This window comes from Alexandromys fortis, unplaced genomic scaffold, assembly GCF_014885135.2.
Source record: "Alexandromys fortis isolate MF-2015 unplaced genomic scaffold, M_Fortis_MF-2015_v1.1 scaffold_85, whole genome shotgun sequence".
NCBI lineage: Eukaryota > Metazoa > Chordata > Mammalia > Rodentia > Cricetidae > Alexandromys > Alexandromys fortis.
In genome coordinates this window covers 1308373-1326625 of record NW_026067975.1, presented here as the reverse complement: position 1 = coordinate 1326625, position 18253 = coordinate 1308373, and the positions used below count along the sequence as shown (strand labels likewise).

General features: G+C 44.7%; 1 protein-coding gene across 2 annotated transcripts in view; it reads right to left on the bottom strand.

The window, feature by feature from the left end:
• Positions 1-18253, bottom strand: part of Clstn2 (calsyntenin 2) — a 554741-nt gene that overhangs the window by 15643 nt on the left and 520845 nt on the right. For both annotated transcript variants that reach the window (XM_050157231.1, XM_050157230.1), the window contains exons 10-12: positions 11487-11653; positions 3983-4131; positions 1474-1697 (exon numbers count right to left, since the gene is read on the bottom strand). In XM_050157231.1, coding sequence (XP_050013188.1) covers positions 1474-1697; positions 3983-4131; positions 11487-11653 — 540 coding nt within the window. The remainder of the gene's footprint in view (positions 1-1473; positions 1698-3982; positions 4132-11486; positions 11654-18253) is intronic.

The following is an 18253-nucleotide window of genomic DNA, read 5'->3' as shown; positions in this document are numbered from 1 at the left end:
AAGCATGGAAACATATATGTGCTGGGGGTATTGAGTATGTAGCTGTGTGCTCCTGCATAAATAGGAATGGCCATGAGTATATGTGTATATGCGCCAGTGGGGGGCAGAAGATGACCCTGGAACCTGTCACTGTGGCCTGGTAGCAAATGCAGTTGGCCTGCTCATTTACGAGTCTCGTAAAAATGACTATTTCAACAGTAAGTGTAGAAATGTAGAAGTACTAATAATAGCTCTCGGGCACCGGGCTGTGTGCTCTGCCTGCACCTCTCATAAATAGAAGGCGAAGTGTGGACCCAGTTAACTGCTCCCCCGCCCCCCCCCCCCCCCGCCTTGCTGTGTGCGGGTATCTGCTGCCGCAAAGCTCAATGCTCTTGGGCTGTGACCACTGAAGTCAGCAGGCCTTCTTTTTCTCAGTCCGATTTTAGCCACAAATGAGTACAACAGAGGAGGGAAGGGTCACCTGACTTAATGCACCTTGGCATGTAACTCAGAAACCACCCTGGCTGGCCAGGTGTGAAATACCAACTATTTTTAGGCATTCAGGAGGTCTGCCCCTTGAGAACCTAATCACGGGGGACCAGTGTGGTTCAAGACGGTGGGTAATTGGGATTATTATAGAAGCAGCTCTTCAGGGACTCAGGCCTACTGGTACCAGCACATCATTAGCAGCGGCTTTGGATGGGGGAGGGGGTTGAAACCATGCTTCTGGAGGAGGCTTTGAAGGACTGTTCTCAGACAAGCATTGCCCCGTGATGCTGAGTCTCTCTGAGTTGCAAAAGGAAGGCTCCCTTCCTTCCTCTCTGCAGACTCTCTCTGTGGGCTTCTTTCCTTTTGTCTGCATCCAGCATATGCTCTTGCTTTCTGTGTAACGGAGTGTTTCTCCCAAGCAGAGAATGAAAACTAATCCTTCCCTCAGCAACAGCCCTAATAATGAAACTGGTGGGAATTACAACCTGGGAGTTCCCCGAGAGCTCAGTCATATTTGCCGAGTGAGCCCCAGCCTTGTGTGGTGTATATGGAAATGCAGAGCCGGGCTCTATCCTTTGCACACCGTTAGTGCTTCTTCTGATGATGGAAAAAAATACAAACCCACTCCAGGGCATTTGTGCAGTCACAGAAAAGGGAAGGCAAATTGTCTCTCTCCGTGCTTCTCGGGGGACCCTGTGTTAGCACCAAGTATCTTTTCTTCTGGGCATCTCTTTCTTACACGGCTCTGATCATGCTACATGGGTACTGCTAAGTCTTCGTGTCGCTTCTCACTTAACATGTAGCACAAGTAGATTCCTTCTTGCTTCCTGTCACTAACATGGGTGTGCTACACTCTGGTGAGTTGCCTGTCTCTGTCCTGCTCATCATGAGTGTTTCTAGCTTTGTTTGATCTTTCCTGTTATACATCATCCTGCCATGGGTGAGAAGTGTGGTTATCCTGATGCATATCATTATACTCCACCCTCCCCGTGGCCCCATATGCACCTGTGCCTGTGGCTCTCGTGTCCCCAGAGGCTTCCGTTTTGGCAAAGCTGCTCACAATCTTGATGTCAGGGAATAGAGTCACTCCTCTGGCACTTTCAAACTGGGCAGCCGGTCTCCAGAAGCGCTCTGTTCCCTGGAGGGTGATCTGGGGCTCGATGGCCTGCAGGACCATGATGTAGGCGTCCACATCTGGGATGCTGATGCACACATCTTCCCCAAAGCACCTGGAAAGACATCTCCAGTCATGGCCCTGGTCAGCTGATGATTTAAACCATCCGGTCCAGAGCCGTGGGCAATGACTGCCACCTCCCGTCCTTGTCAAGGTGTCCTGGATGTTAGGGATCTCTGAGGGCGGCAGCAGACCTTCACATGTAAAGCCACATTAATACCCCAACCATTAACAATGCAGGGATGTAAAAGACTGGCTCCTGGAAGGGATGGGACTTTTCAATACTAGCAACAAGTTGCCATTAAAGCTTTCATTCTTTTAGCAAAGTAACATTAATTAGAAAGCAACTGTTTGCTTTTGTACATTAGGATTTGGTAAGGGAATTGTTGCCTGGTTGGCTATGGCCATTTTATGAAATGAGAGCCCAGGGCTAAATTCTCCTGCTATAAATATGCTTGTGTTCTCGAGCAAGGAACTCAGGACTGCGAGGGGTGCACCCACACACTGAGACAATGGGGATGTTCTATCGGGAACTCACCAAGGCCAGCTGGACTGGATCTGAAAAAGCATGGGATAAAACCGGACTTGCTGAACATAGCAGACAATGAGGACTGCTGAGAAGTCAAGAACAATGGCACTGGGTTTTGATCCTACTGCACATACTGGCTTTGTGGGAGCCTAGGCTGTTTGGATGTTCACCTTACTAGACCTGGAAGGAGGTGGGAGGTCCTTGGACTCCCCACAGGGCAGGGAACCCTGACTGCTCTTTGGGCTGATGAGAAAGGGGGAGTTGGTTGGGGGAGGGGGAGGGAAATGGGAGGCGGTGGTGGGGAGGAGACAGAAATCTTTAATAAATAAATAAATAAATAAATAAATAAATAAATAAATAAATAAGCTTGTGTTCTGTCTGTGGTGGTATCACAGAAGCACACCTCTTCTATGGGTGAGGGCAGGCTAAAGCAGTTATATTAATTTATGCTAGTGCACTGATACACAAGCATCTGGTAAGGTTTGGAAGGGGGAGAGATGAGGATCCATGCCCTGCTTGCCACTCCTGTCTAGTTCATTGCTTTGTACTTTAGCTTCTTATCCACACAATCGGGAGAGCAATGATCACCCTGTACTAGTAATGGCTAGTTAAAAAGACCCTCAAAACAGCTGCTGCCCAGAGCTTGCATCCTGATTTGAATCCAGTAAAGTCTAAGCTTTCTCATTAGGTTCACTGAAGCCTACAAGTCATCGATACTCTCCATTATCATTGACTCCAAAGACTTGGGCAAAACCAGTGAGCACTGCCTAGACCAATTGTGTATTCTAGACATTTAGGCTCTATCCCCATAGAGGCAGCCATCATCCTGTATGCTGAGAGAAGGTCCCCAGGGGAAGAAGGAAGGGTAGTTTGTGTAAGTCCCCTGAGGAGATGGAGTTTTTATCTCTTCCACACTCTAGGTTAGATGCTGAGTTTGGGAGCTACTGCAGGTTCCCAGCCCAGCTTCCTGTTACCCAATGGGCTCCCAATCCTCACAGTGGACAGTAGGTCTCAGTGACGGACTCTGGGCAGTCTCTTCCCTCTTCTTTACTGACTTTGGAGCTGACTCAGTGGTGCCTACACCTAACCTTAGCCTCTGGAGTGGGGACACATTTTCATCCCTCTGCTGAGCGTTGCTTCCTGCAGCTGGCATCTCTTTCAGGTCCAGAAATGCAACAGTCAGCAGACTCATCCCTGTGGTCCTTTCCCTTGAGCTTTTCTAACCCAGTTTCTTAGTGACTATATTTCCATCTCCTGAGAGTCTCCCTGCGGACCCTTACCTAGCAGTCATCTCAAGTAGCTGCCATGTCTGGGAAGTGATGTATCAACGCTTCAAGTAAACTATCAAAAACTTCAGTAATCTCATTTTGTTAATTGAAATCTGCTCCCTGGGGGACAAGAACCATGCTTTCTCTTCCTATGGCTTGCCCATAGTATTTAGGAATTCTACAAAGCAAAGTTAGTTAATTTAATCAAATTTAATAAATATTTATCAAGCACCTACCATGTGCTAGGTGCTATGCCCTTATATCAGACCATTTTAGACCTAGCTGTTGGAGAATGTATAGAAATCAGGCCTTTCTAGGCATCAGATTAATTGTGGGATAAAATACGGAAAGGTAGGTTTAAATTGGTGACACTACCTAATGTTTTCCTTAAGAAAGCAAAAGGAGAGCGCAGGTCCCTGAAGCATCTTCCCAACAGCAGAGTTGAGGAGAGTGGGGTAAGAGAAGCCCTGCCTGCAAAGGAACATTCCCAAGGGACCACTGTCTCAGCCTCAGCTGGGCCTAGGCTGCTTGGCTGTCACTCACTGGACTTTGGAAGAGAGTCTGAGGCGCCGGACCCCTGCTGTTGGGAACTGCCTGGAGTTGATGTAGGACACCTTCTGGAGGGCTCGGTTGATGTTCCCAATGTCATCACCTTCCATCACGAGGACGGACTGTGAAGGGTTGAAGTGATACTGGAAGACAGAAGTGGGCATCACAGGAAAGATGGTCAATGATAGGCACAGCGCTCTGAAAACTGCAACTCCGCAAAGAAGCCACTAAGGCCACCTTGGTCATCCCCAGAACATGGGAAGATGATGAAGCAGTTGTGGTCTCCACCTCACTAGGGAGTAGTACATGCTCCTTGTCCATGCTGGCAAATTTCTGATAGCTGCAATTATACACACACACACACCACACACACACACACACACACACCTCACAGCAGAACGTAAGTATCTCTTCTCTAAGCCCATCTATTCCTATGCTGTTAGTCTTTGGGAACTCAGTCAGACAGACAGGTGACAATGCCAACTTTCTCTGGTTTTATTTCATATTTCTCTTACTACATGGGAAGTTGAATATATATTTTCATGGGTTTAAGAAGAATATCTGTTTACTTTACCCTGATCTGACCAAAACGTCTTTACAGCAATACTCTTGTTCTGTGTTTGGGGATGAATGTGCCATTGTCCGGAGTCACTGGCATGGTGGTCCTAGTCAACTGATGGGTCTTCCTTTGTTTCCTTTAGTTATTATGTAAGTCTTTTATTTCTGCCTACTCCTTGAAGCACCTAGCTGTCTTCATTTAGGTCTCAATGGGATTGCATACTTTTTCTTCCTGATAACACTTACAAAATAGTACCATGGTTACATGGTATACTGAGGAGGGCTTTGTTCACTGATCACAGGGACCCTACTGATCCATGATCCCAGTGATCTGAGAACTGTTAGATGGACAAACAAATGGTTCCTGTTAGACCGATGACTGGATGGTTCCTCAAGCCTCCTTTTACTCAGCACCATCTCCTATCAGTCCCCACGAGATCTTCTAGTCCTTTTCAGCAGAGCTCGCACCAAACTCTGCTCTCTCCCCTTCCTGGGCACTGTAGAAACAGCACTTCCTATCTCCTTTGTGCCATGTGTTTTAAGGTCATGTGACCACACCTGACCAATGAGACATGAGAGAAAGGGAGGTTGGATGCTCTGGACCAGGGCAGGGAATTGCCCTATGCAGTTCTCTAGTCTTTCCCATCCACTCCAATGACCTTTATCCTCTACATAGTTACTCTACCTCATCCCCTCTACTTATGTAAGAGGTAAACACTTTTATGTGTCCAGTCCACTGAATCCTCCTCCAAATACATAAATAAATTAGCAGAAAGGTCTCCTGTGCCTCAAAAGGACCTGTAATTTGCTGAGAACCTATTAGGTTTGCTACAGAGATATATTATCTATATGTTTAGTAGATTGTTACATTGCCAAAAGAAATAGAGTATCAGTTTCTTTTGTACATGGTGGTGGGGCTTTGGGGGTTGAAATATCTTGCCCAGGGTCACCAAGGGAGGAAATAAATAAATATTATAAATACTGGTGTTGAGAACATAGGAGTGTCTGGTGCTAAGGTCACTATTCTTTCATGCTCTCCCACACTGTGAAGGTGATGGTGGCAAGGAGGGTGCTGTGAAAATTAAAACATGATACTCTTCTGAAATGTGGCTATTCAGTGGTATCTTGCATAGGTGCAAGGCAGCAGACACCACATCAGGCTGGAGCTAGGCCCTATCCATGGAGACATTCCTTCAGCAAGAGAGGTCTTGCTTTTTTATAAGTCAGTCACACAGAACACGGCTAGTCACTGGCAAATCAAATGGTAGTCATTCAGCAATGATGGGCAGGAGACACGCAGGGTCTGAAGGAAGTTAGTTTTAATAATGGTCAAGGCCATCTTTTAATCAGAATTGCTGGTGTGAGGAAAGAGCAAGGACTTTCTTTGGACAAGTCCCCAAGCCCCAGTCCCCTTGCTTTTGAAATGAGGTCATAATCTTTAATTTGTTTTGAGGGATAGAGACAATGAACATAAAGTAGCCCCCAGTGAGCGCTCTGTAAACTGAGTGTCTTAGTAACTTCTCTCGCAGACCTCCTGCTCTCACAAGTCAGGCCTTAGGGATGGGAAAGGACCATTTGTAGTGACTTGGGTATGAGCCGGTGGGATGCCAAACGGCCTCCCCTAAACCCCTCTATTTGTGTGACACTTAGCTTAGCACTTTTTCTTTCCACAGGCGATGACTACTCATTAGAAATCACTTTGGTTCTTAATTTATTATTCACAAAATGCCTGGCTGTTAAGTCTAGCATCTTTGTTTTTTTTTTTTTTTTTCCTCTGTCAAGCCTGGAACTCTGCAACGGTGGTCCTTGGGGATGGTTCAAGGAAGAGGCTGCATTTATAGGCAGGCAGTGAGTCGGAGTGCGAAAAAGAGAGGGTTGGAGGCTAGATCTCTGTAGCACTGTGTGGACAATATGCCAAGGAAATAACACATGCTGATCAGATCAGCTTTCCCTGGGACATGTGATTAACACGCGTGTATGAGCTTGTGTGTGTCAAAGCCATGGTTGGTAAACAGTATCTGGGAATTCAGTCCTGCCTAACCATGCCTCTGTATTCTTTTCATCTTCCTCTTCTGACCCAGTGTCTAGGGTAGGGATCTTAAACCCTGCAGGCCAAGATTATTTTCTCTTATTTGAGCCTTAAATGGCTCCTCGTAGTTGACAGGAAACAAAATACATCTAAATGTATCTAGGAGTCCATGATATGGTCTTCATCTAGCTCCTTGGTCCCACTTTTGTCCTACTATTTGGGCGCTTACGAAACTAGCCCCGAGGTTCCTGTGCATTTCTGTGATGCTCCTTTGCTACCGCGCTCAAATTCCCAGATCGTCTTGGAGTGTCTGCTCACTATTTCCCTTCCTTCACTGGCAGGACTCTCACCTGATCTTACACATTCTCCTCAGGCTTCCCCTCCTTTGGGGAGCCTTCCCTGAAGGCCATTCATCCTGAATCTGAAGCTATGGTGTGGGGCTGCCTAGATTCAGATTCTGGATCAGCCCATCACTAACTTAAGGATGTTTCTTGAGCATCCTTTATCCTTCAGTTCTCAATATCAGAACAACACAGTACTTTTTATCAATGGGAAGGGATATCACAAAGAGTGATGGTCATAAAGCATTTAGAACAAGCATTGTCTGCCTCTTAGAGTCCTTAGAGAATGTCAATACTCACTGTCAATGTAGTGGTACCCAAACAGGTTTATTGACCATTAGAGCTACTGAAGTATCTAAAGACAACATGCCCATAACAGCAACATGATATGTTTACTGAGCTGATCACATTTTAATGAATGTCACGGTGCTCAGGCCAGCAGGCCCTGTTTGCAAACCCAGGGCCAGAGTCCTCAAGCATTAGACCCTTGTTATGTTAGGGGCAGGTTCTGCTAGGAAGTGAGTCCCTGGCTACCAGGCCCATGGTAGATGGCAAGGCAGGCCCATGATAGACTGGAGACAGATGGGCAGCAAGTAGAGATTCTATGTTCTTGTCACTTTCCCTTGGGAAATAGCCATGGGGAACTGATGGAGGTGGGTCTTGTATCTTATCTGTTGATTTCATTGGTTAATAATAAAGAAACTGCCTCGGCCCTCATAGGACAGAAAATTAGGTAGGCGGAGTAGACAGAAGAGAATGCTGGGAAAAAGAAGCTTAGAGAAGAGTCGCCATGATGCTCCCACTCCAGACAGATGCAGGTTAAGATCCTCTCTGGTAAGCCAGCTCATGGGCTACACAGAATATTAGAAATGGGTTAGAACAATATGTAAGAGCTAGCCAATAAGAAACTGGACCTAGCCGGGCCAGGCAGTGTTTGAAAGAATACAGTTTCCATGTAATTATTTCTGGGTATAAGCTAGCCATGCGGGCGGCCGGGTGCCGGGGACGCAGCCCTGCCGCTCCTATTTCAACAGATGGCGCCCAACGTGGGGCTAAATCCACTTAAAAACCTGAGAAGCCTTAAAAATAAGGGAAACAGAGTTTAACACAGATTTTTGCTGTTTTGTTGGTGACATGCTGTAGAGAGATTCCTGATTCAGCAACAGCAGCAGAGAAAAAAAGCTGCGTCATTTTAAAGCGCGGCTTCCTGGTGCTATGCTGCCAGCGTGAACTCTGGCTTTAAAGCATTTCAAGGCTTTTATGGGACTGGATGTTTCTGTTCCCACTTGGGATCGGAGGAGATTGCTCTGAGACCTGCCGATGGCTCAGCGTTCCCTGCCTACACCTGGGCAGATGGCGGAATCAGGCTTAGGCAGGCGGAAGAGCATGGCGGATTCCTGCTGCCATACAGAGACGCGTTTTCAGACTGCGCAGTGCTCTGCGTGTCAGATTTGGCTGTAACTTGGATAAAAAGAGTTTCTGTGCTGCACACTCAGTCTCAAAATTAAATTGCTGATTGCGGCTCCAATGTAAACTGCTGTTTGCCTGTAACTGTGCTCAGCTCAAAAGCACCAAATGACTCTGAGGCAGGAGCGGCTGCTCCTTGCTGAACTGTGCTGATCTCAGGCAGGAACTACCGTAATTACCTTAAAACCGTGCAGTTAAGGTTTAGACTGGGCAGGACACAGGCAGTACCGTATTACCTATACATGGTGCAACTTAAGTTTTTAAGAAATGCTTAACATTTTAAGAAATGCTCCTGGAAAAAAAAAAAAAAATTACAGATTCACAGTAAAACAGATTCAGACACCGTTGGATGAATGTACGTAGGCTTGGGGAAAAAAAGAGAATATAAAGAATAAAGTTAATGTCTTAAAAAGAAAAAGGGTAAAGTCTTTAAAGAGACAGAGTACAGAAGTACAGATAGTTATAGATTAAGAGAAATAAAGAAAAATAAGCCACGTAAAAATGAAAAATTCACAGAGAGTCTGGATTATGTACATTGTGTTTTCTTTAAAATTTTTGACTGTGAAGGAGCTAAGTACAAAGAGACATTTTATTATATGGGCTGCTAAGCTGAACCTGCACATATGTTCTAAAGGTATCTTGACTTCAAAATTTGGATCTAAGGATATGATGCTTTGGAGAGGGTCTTCTTTTGTTTCCACAGAGGATGTGACCCTATGGATTGCATCTATCCCGGTATGGTATGATAGACCACGCCCTCCTGAAAGGTTGCTGTGAACACCCTCAAAAAATTACTTCACTCAACTGCCAACCGAGATGAACCTGACACACAGGTTACACCCTAAATGATCTGATTAACAGTGCCCCCATTCAGCAGGAAGCAGTTTGGAGAGAAAAAACTACGCCCATGTTCCCAAATATTGTTTATAAATGTTCTTTTACATTTAAAGGGGGATATGATATAGATATGAATAATTTGCATTGGTATGGATTTTAAGGTCAATTTTGTTATATGTATATGTATTTTTGAACTTGATTAAGGTATTGTGATTATGTAGTTCACTTAAAATGTAATGTATAATTAGGAAATATAGGTTGTTAATGGATAATCATTGCTAATAGTTAAGCTTGTAGTCATGTTAGTTAGATTTTCTAGATATATAGAGATATATTTCAATTAGATAGGCATTCTTCATATCTTTCAAAGACTGCAGAATATGGCATTTAAAATATTTTAATAACTTAGGACTTTTCATGACAAGGAGACACGTCTGCTCCTGGCAGCACCAGCTACTTCAAGAGGAAGATGGGCATCGAAGAGGATCCTTATGGAGTTGGATAGTCATTTGGGCAAGAAACTGCTCTTGCCTGGACTGTTGCATAAACTGGACACAGAGAACCCTCAGAGAGAGGACTGCTGAACTTGCCTAAAGGTGAGATGGTCTTTCGGGGTTCCTGATTCATGAAAGAGTCTACAAGACATTCTACAGAACACAGCAGAAAGTGACTGAACTGTCTTTAAAATTTCCTGCTTCATGGAAATGTATCTGGATACCATGGGCCTGTAGGCCGAAGATGGATGCCCCAACGGTACAGAGGAACTTTGGGTGACTGTCCAGGCAGCGAGATGTCTCTGTCATTTCTAGAGTTTTCTTATTTCTTGTTTACTTAGATAATATTATATCCTTCTGGAGTCTTTGATGGAGTTGAAGAATAAATAGTTATAGTTTTCCTTAGTTATGATAAGAGATAAAATAGATATAAATATTGTAACTGTAATTCTTACTTGATAACTGTTTTGTTATATGTAATTTTACTATGCTAAAGTTAAAGCCTTTCTTTTTTGTTTAAACGGAAAAAGGGGAAATGATGTGGGAATGATTTCTTACTAATAAAGAAACTGCCTTGGCCCATTTTATTGGATAGAAAATTAGGTAGGCGGAGTATACAGAAGAGAATTCTGGGAGAAAGAAGGTTAGAGGAAGAGTCGCCATGATGCTCCCACTCCAGACAGACGCAGGTTAAGATCCTCTCTGGTAAGCCAGCTCATGGGCTACACAGAATATTAGAAATGGGTTAGAACAATATGTAAGAGCTAGCCAATAAGAAACTGGACCTAGCCGGGCCAGGCAGTGTTTGAAAGAATACAGTTTCCGTGTAATTATTTCTGGGTATAAACTAGCCATGCGGGCGGCCGGGTGCCGGGGACGCAGCCCTGCCGCTCCTATTTCAACAGGGAACTACTGTGGCTTCTGGGCACTCCAGGAGATGTCTTGGTCTTCAGGACACAGAGGGTAGGCCATCCTGACTTCCAGAAAAGAGCTAGGGACGTACTTTCTCACATTGGGGCCTGTCATGATTCATCGGGGTTTTCGATGGGACTGACCCTGTTTTTTATTCAGAACTCAGGGGTTCAGGACCAGCTAGAGCCTCTTATATCTAGGTGAGATCTATCCAAGAAAAGCTTGCTGGGGCCACAGCTGTCTCTCCCCCGCCTTCTGAGAGATGCTTTTCTAAGAACACAGCTCTGATTTGATGAATCACCTGCATATTTTGGTTTCACATAGGCAATAAAAACCACACATTTTCATCTTTCTTGTGACTTTCAGATATTGCTTGAAGGAGAGCTGGCTTTACTTTAACAATGTAAGACCTAGTGACTGTCATATCTGTTTTCCAATTCTACCTCACGTCTGTCGTCTCTCTCCTGTCTCATTTGTGTTTCAGAGTCCTAATTCTTTGTTTACATTTTATGTTTCTGAAACGTATTCCTGCATGCCACTTTAGCGCCTTTAGGCAAATGAATAGCAAAGTAACAAACAATCTGCAGACAAATGAAGTTTCATGCCCCCCTCCAGGAAGACGCAAATAGTGTCTACTGTCTATTCTAGATCTGGAAGTTTCAGGAGCTGGCGGCAGAAGTCGTCCTGGAAGTCATGGCCACTAACTGGTCTCTAGCAAAGTGTGATCACACCTTAACCGAGGTTCCATTTCTGGGAGGCTTCTCCGGAAATAGTTAGTTATTGGCATGCTCAGGTATTGGGTAACTTTTTCTACTCCTAAATTGGTGTCTTATCAGAGGTGGTATCGGTGCCTTCCTTACCTTTATTCCTTGCCCGAGGCTTTCCAAGGAATTAATATCCAGCCCTTCTTTGCAGGCTTGCAGACAAGAAATCACCTTCTGGCTTTCCATTTTTCCAGGGCGGATCGTGAGGCTGGCGAGGCTGCCATGGAAAAACTGTGCAAACCGTGGTTTGGCTACTTCGCCTCCTGTAAGAGCAAGAAATATTGTCATCTGTCTTGAGGAGACTAGATAGGAAGCACCAGGAACCAAAGTCACTCGTACTGTCTGTGTGTTCTTTAATTCTAAGGGACAGAAACAAGCCAATGTGTGTTTGTGTGTGCAGGGGCTGAGCACCATGGGAGCTGGGGTCTGCTACCATGCCCATGCAAGGTTCAAAGTACTCAAGATGCAGCTTCATCAGGAGCCACGCCCATCTCCCCTGCTGTTCTCTAAGCCAGACTTCTCTTGAGGTCTGCTTATAACCCACCTCACCCAGAAAGCCTTCCCTAGCCTCTTTACTAATCCCAGTCCCCCTCCACCATCTTTGGATGGACTCCATGGACAGATCTAACCCAGGTCTTGCTTGGCTTTTTGTTCAGAGAACAAATAGAATGCGGAGAGGAGAGAAGATGGACGGAGACTGAGTCCCCATCTTGATCATTCCCAGGAGAGGTTCTGAAAACTCTTTGAGCCTCCATGACTTGCAGGACACATTAGTGCCCCCTAGTGCTAGTAGGCTGTCTCACTACAGCAGCTCCCTAATCTTCTGTGCTTTATGTTGTCTGAGGCTTGAGAACAGGCTGGGAACCCCTGTATATAGCTTTCCCAGCTCCCCAAAGGGCAGCTTTCCACCTTAGTGGCCCTGGAGCACTCTTGCTGCTCTTTGGTGAGCCAGGTGTGCCAGCAACGCCTTGTGGGTAGTAGACGCTCCTATTGGAGCTCCTTCAGTGCTGCCTATTGAACCTCTCCTGATAACCTACTGCGTGGCTCTCTGGGCTGGCCTGGGTTCTCCCTCACGCCTGTTCCATTGCTCTTACATTTGCTCACCCGATCCTGACCTCCCTGTCACCCAGGTTAGGCACATCTCACAGTCTTTCAAAGGTCTCTTTCATTCCCTGTCACTGTTGTCTCCTCACACCTTACTGAGTCCCTGTTTCCCAAACCCTGTCCCTGTCCTGAGACCCACTGTACTCTAGGTGTAGGGCCTGGAACACTTTAGTTGGTTTTACGGCTTTCACGTGGAATTACTAGTGAATTGTTTACACGCAGATGCTATCGTCGGTAGCCTAAATTGTTATCATCCACCTTGGCTATAAGTTTTAATCCTCTGGGAATCTTTAAAAAGATAAATTGGTGCCTGAGACTTGGTGTGATACCTTGGAGATTTTGATTTAATTGGTATGGGGAGGTTTTTTTTTTTTTTTTTTTTTTGCTTCTTGGGTAAAGCAGATGTGAAGCCAAGGTTAAGAAGCATTGCGCTGTGAGCTTCTCCAGGTTGGGCCTTTTGCATGCTCCTTATGCAATCTCTCTCCTTGATGCTACCCGCAGGCTTGCTCGTCGCAAGTTGCTATAATTTATTAGTTTAAGCCTCTCTTTCCTGGATAGCAAAGATCACTCATGCATTATTCATTTTAATGAAGACAATACTGAGCAAGTAAGTATTAGGGGCTGAGGGTTGCACCAGGCACTGTGCATAAGTTGACTCATTTATTCTTCTCAAGAACACTTAGCCTCTTGTGTCCTCCTGGCACACTGTAGTCTGCCTGGCATACAACAGACGCTTTATAATTGCCTGTCGGATTGAAGAGGAGGATGTGCTGCATGCCACCAGAGTCATCGTGGGCACTGTGGCTCTCTCGCCCTTTCCTTCTTGCTAAGTCAGGCCTGAGGCTTTGGGCATGGGTGCAAGCTCCAGGAAGAGAGTCTAAGCAAATTTTATCACACCATTATTGCCCCAGTGATGGATTCAGGGGGTGGGTCTGGGGCCAAGGAAGAAGATGAAGCCAATCAGTACCTGGCATTCAATAAGCCATAATTATAGACCCAAGAAGATGCATGGGACCAAATTTCGGCTACCACCATGGAAAAGATGACTGGTAGCTTACACATAACCGCTTCTATTTTGCTCTCAGGAGGTTTTCAATTAGCTCTTGTTGTCTTTATATAATAAACCCACACTGCATAAGCCAGCTTGTCATTAGCCTAGGAGTGATGAGGGCGATGCAGAATGTAGGGCAGAGTGAGAACAGTCACATGGGAGCAAGGAGGACTCCAGTGGGCTTTCCCGTCGCTGTGTTTTGGGATATTCTCTGCTATAGGAACCATTTGTCTTTATGTGTTAAACCATTTTGTCTCATAGGTTGTTTCCTTGATGCAAAAGGATTCTTTGCTTTGAAAGCAAAACAAGTCATTCTTAGTGCTTGGTTCTCAGGGAATTCCAAATAGATGTGTCTTTGGTGGATGGCTTGCAAAGGACCTGGCTATGGGAGGACAGTTTGAGGTTTCCTGTTCTTGATGCTCCTCCGTAAAAATTTGCATGTTCATGCCTTAGTGTTATGGCTTGGATGTGAAGTGACCCAACCAAAAGGCTCCCATATTGAAGAGTGGGTCCTTCATGTTTGGAGGTTGGGCTTTTAGAAGGTGGTTGAATAATGCGGGCTCTGACCAAATCATTGACCTCCTTCACTGAGGGATTCAAACAATTCAAACTGTGGTTAGGCCACAGAAGCATACAGGGTGAGGCCTCTTTGGAAGATGCAGGTCACTCTCTCTGTTCCCTGGATGTCTTAGGAACAGCTCTGCTCCTCCTCACCCTTCTTCCAGGATGCTCTCTCTTACCATGGCCCAGAAACAGTGGGGCAGGCAGGTCAGGGCTGAAGGCTCTGGAGTCATGAGCCAAGATAAATACTTTGGCACATAAGGATTATATTTTCACATTTATTTATTTATTTTTAGTATTTTTCATAGCAATAAAATGTCTGACTTATAATCTTGTGAACTGATTTTTTTTTAACCTACAGAAAAGAGGATGAAGGCTTGAGCATAAATGATGGAGATGCTATTCAAATGGCCATCTATTTCCTGCCTTGTCTCTAACCTTTGATTAGTAGAGTCAATGAGTATCACTGACTAGGTGTGACCTGTGTGTCCAACACCATGTACAATCTCAACATACATCATCTCTTTGAATCTTCATAACTGCCCTGGGAGACAGGCATTCATTATATAGGCACTCACATACAATAAAACTTAGGCTTGAAGTTGTAAAGTATATATCCCTAAAATCTGAGTACTCCATCTATCTACCATCTATCCCACCTCATCATCTCACTCAGAGGCTCCATCTCAAAGTTCAATATCTGTGACAGGCTTGGATGCCAAGGTACCATGTACTGTATTTCAACTTAGGAACTTAGGTTTGTGTGGTACTCTGTTTATGAATCAGAAGTCTCTAGGAGTGAGATTTAGTTAGCATTTTGCAATGGGAGACACACATAAAAGTTGAAGCACATTTTACCCAGTATTAGATGTGATATAAGATATCAAAAATAAAAGATACACTGAAATTTTTTTCTTTTTAATATTGAAGGTGTCTACATGGGACACGCAGCTCCTCTGTCAAAATTCAAAATAAACTTGGTCATGAATCATTTCAAAAGAACAAAATATCAAAACTTTGTTTCCAGACATCATTTTGGAATCCTTAGACTAGATCAACATTTCAAAAACATTTCCTGTTTTATATTAGGTTCCTGTAACTGTAGGCTGTGCGTAGGGTCTTTGGGAGTTGATAGTGAGTGGAGAGAACGACTAAGGTAAATTAAAATATAAGAATTAGATTACTAAGATAATCCGAGGTTTCTAAGGCAGCACATGATCCATTTTTAAACAACCTGTTTACTAGGTCAGAGGAAAAAATAGTGGCCAAGAGACCCTTGAAATGAATCAAGTTCTTTCTTATACTATTTCATTAATCCTTAAAGATGAGGGTCTTTGGAGATCTGAAGCCCTGTGCTTTATATTTTTATTGGGTATTTCTCTCGTCTCACTTCCATTTATGCACATGTCTAGCCTTGCCACAGGTATGGCCACAGAAGAGGTCCAAGCATGGGCTTCAGAAGCAGAAACCTTCCAAAGGACAAAGAAGACCTGACAGCAAGTCTACCTTCAGGAGGTAGAGAGGAAGAGAATCTGGTTTCTACCAGACGAGGGAGGTTGAGGAAATGGAGAGAATAAATCACAGGATGAAATCACCCACAGCTGCTTCCAGGACTGAGCCCCTGGCAGGATGTGTGATATCGGTATGGCACTAAGTAGATTGTACATAGATGGACCTGCACAGAGAACATGAAAAACACCACAGGTATTGATGTAGCCCATGGAAGGAAAGGAAGTGCCAAGACAGCAGTCAATCCTAAAGGGTCATTAGTGACTGAGGACCAAGAGGCAGATGAGCATCATTTCAATGGATAACCACATGGAAAGGTGACTGGACCCATATTACCCGATAAGTCTGCATCCTCACCTCCCTGATCAACCCACCATTACCCAAGGAAATGGAAAAATGCCAAATTTGAGGAGGTGAAACCTCTCTCACTCGCATGGAATGAAGCTTGAAATGAAACCAAGATGGGTGTGGAAGAAACCATTTCATCTTTGTGAATTGCTAGTCTGATCTGATACACGGACAACTCTTTTAACAAAATAAATGTACAGGTTTTGATACCTTTCCCAAGGCTACGCGGCCAGGAACAAGGAACATTAAGATTCAGACTTGATCCAACCTTCTTCCTGCACACCATCTAATCAGATGTGGCTGAAAAAGTTGAAGTGGACTTACTGGCAGGGGACAGGTTGGGACCAATGTGGTGCTAGCAATGGATACCCAGTTTTGTAGCTTTTGTGGACACTGACTTTGATGGCAATTCCCAGCAGCTGGATGAAGAGGACTGGGAATCCCAGTTGCTTTAAAAACCAGGCAAACATCTAGCCCCTCAGTGGTTTCCCATCCACTGATTTAACCAAATGTAGACTGAAAACATCTAAATATACTAAACACAGATATGTCCTTTCCTTGACATTTGTCTCTAAGCAATAAGAACCATTATGGTGGACAATGAGGACTACTGAGAACTCAAGAACAATGGCAATGGGTTTTTGTTCCTACTCCACGAACTGGCTTTGTGGGAGCCTAGGCAGTTTGGATGCTCACCTTACTAGGCCTGGATGGAGGTGGGTGGTCTTTGGACTTCCCACAGGGCAGGGAAACTTGATTGCTCTTTGGGCTAACGAGGGAGGGGGAACTTGATTGGGGGAGGGGGAGGGAAATGGGAGGCAGTGGCGGGGAAGAATCAGAAATCTTTAATAAATAAATAAAAATTAAAAAAAAGAACCATTATAGAGTATTTCTACCACATTAGGTCTTATAAATAATCTGTAGACACTTTGAAGACTACAGGAAGGCATTTGTTATGTTTATGCAAATATTCCACCACTTTACATAAGGAACTTGAGTTCTCTGATGTTTTTGCACCTGCCTGGCAACTGGGAACCAAGCACCAACCCATATAAAGGACAATGTTATTTTGCATACATGATCTGATGCAGCGTTCCTATTCTGAAGCAGAGCATTTAATGTGAATGAAAAGCTGCATATGCATCACCCACTGCCTGTCTGTCTTCTGAGAGGTGGGGTCTACTTATGATAAATGCAGCTCTAAGAGAAATATAAAGCAAGAGACCTCTGTAACGTGAATGCACCAAGTCCCCATCTTATACAAAGGTGTTCAGGAAGCTACTGTCTTTCCTGCTATCTTTCCTCCGGCTATTTAGTCTAAGAAATACATGGGAAAGAGTGGAGGCTGTGCTTTCTTTTGCTTGCTCTTTGCAAGGCTTGTGGATGGGGATGCCCCTCAATGAACGCAATTTCACGGATGGTCAACTATCAATTTTGAGCAATGTAAATGGGCAGACTGTCTGAAATCTTGCTTTCTCTTTTCCCCTCATTTTGGTGATGGAGATACCCCTGGAATGCAAAGACGAAGCGAAGTGTGTAATAGACCCTCACAGGCTGCAGCTTTAAAGCTACGTGCATATAACCTCAAAGGGGGTTCACGTCGCTATAAGTTGCAGGTGACTTGCAAAGAAAAATGATCTGTCATCGTGACTGGCCGTGACACATTTTCATCAAGCTTTCTTAACCCTCTTTTTCTTAAAAAAAAAAAATATAAGTGTACCATTTCTCTTGCCTTCATAGCAAATATTTACATGATACTGTAGAGAACAAAACATAAGATTTAGGGATGACCCCAAAAGTCAGATCCCTGAAATTGAGGCTCTAAATTTATGGAGTCAGAAGGTCACTCATGCATCATCCGGAATATTGATTTCACTCCCCAGACAAAGAAATTGAGAGTCTGAGTGGCAGAGCTGTCGTCAAAGACCCGGAGTTGATGAACAGTGGCAGTGAGGTCTAGAGTTCCCCTCTACTTACTCCAAACTCCAGGGCTAGCCTTTTCCTGCTGCAGCTTGATGCTGGTGGGTCGGAAGCTATTATCTTTAGGTCTCGGCTGGTGTTGTCAGAACTCTGAGATAATGTCAAGGACACCTGGCAACAAATTTTCCTCAGATTCCAGCAGCCTCTAGTGCTCTTTGGCTGTGGTGATCTCGTACTGGTGGTATGTATCTGCATTCAGATCCAGGTTCTATGCCCCTGACATGGTACAGAGTGGGGTCTAGATGATGCTCTTGTCACACGCTGTTGAGATGCCCATAGGGGAGCCCACCTAAGGTGCTCAACACAGTGC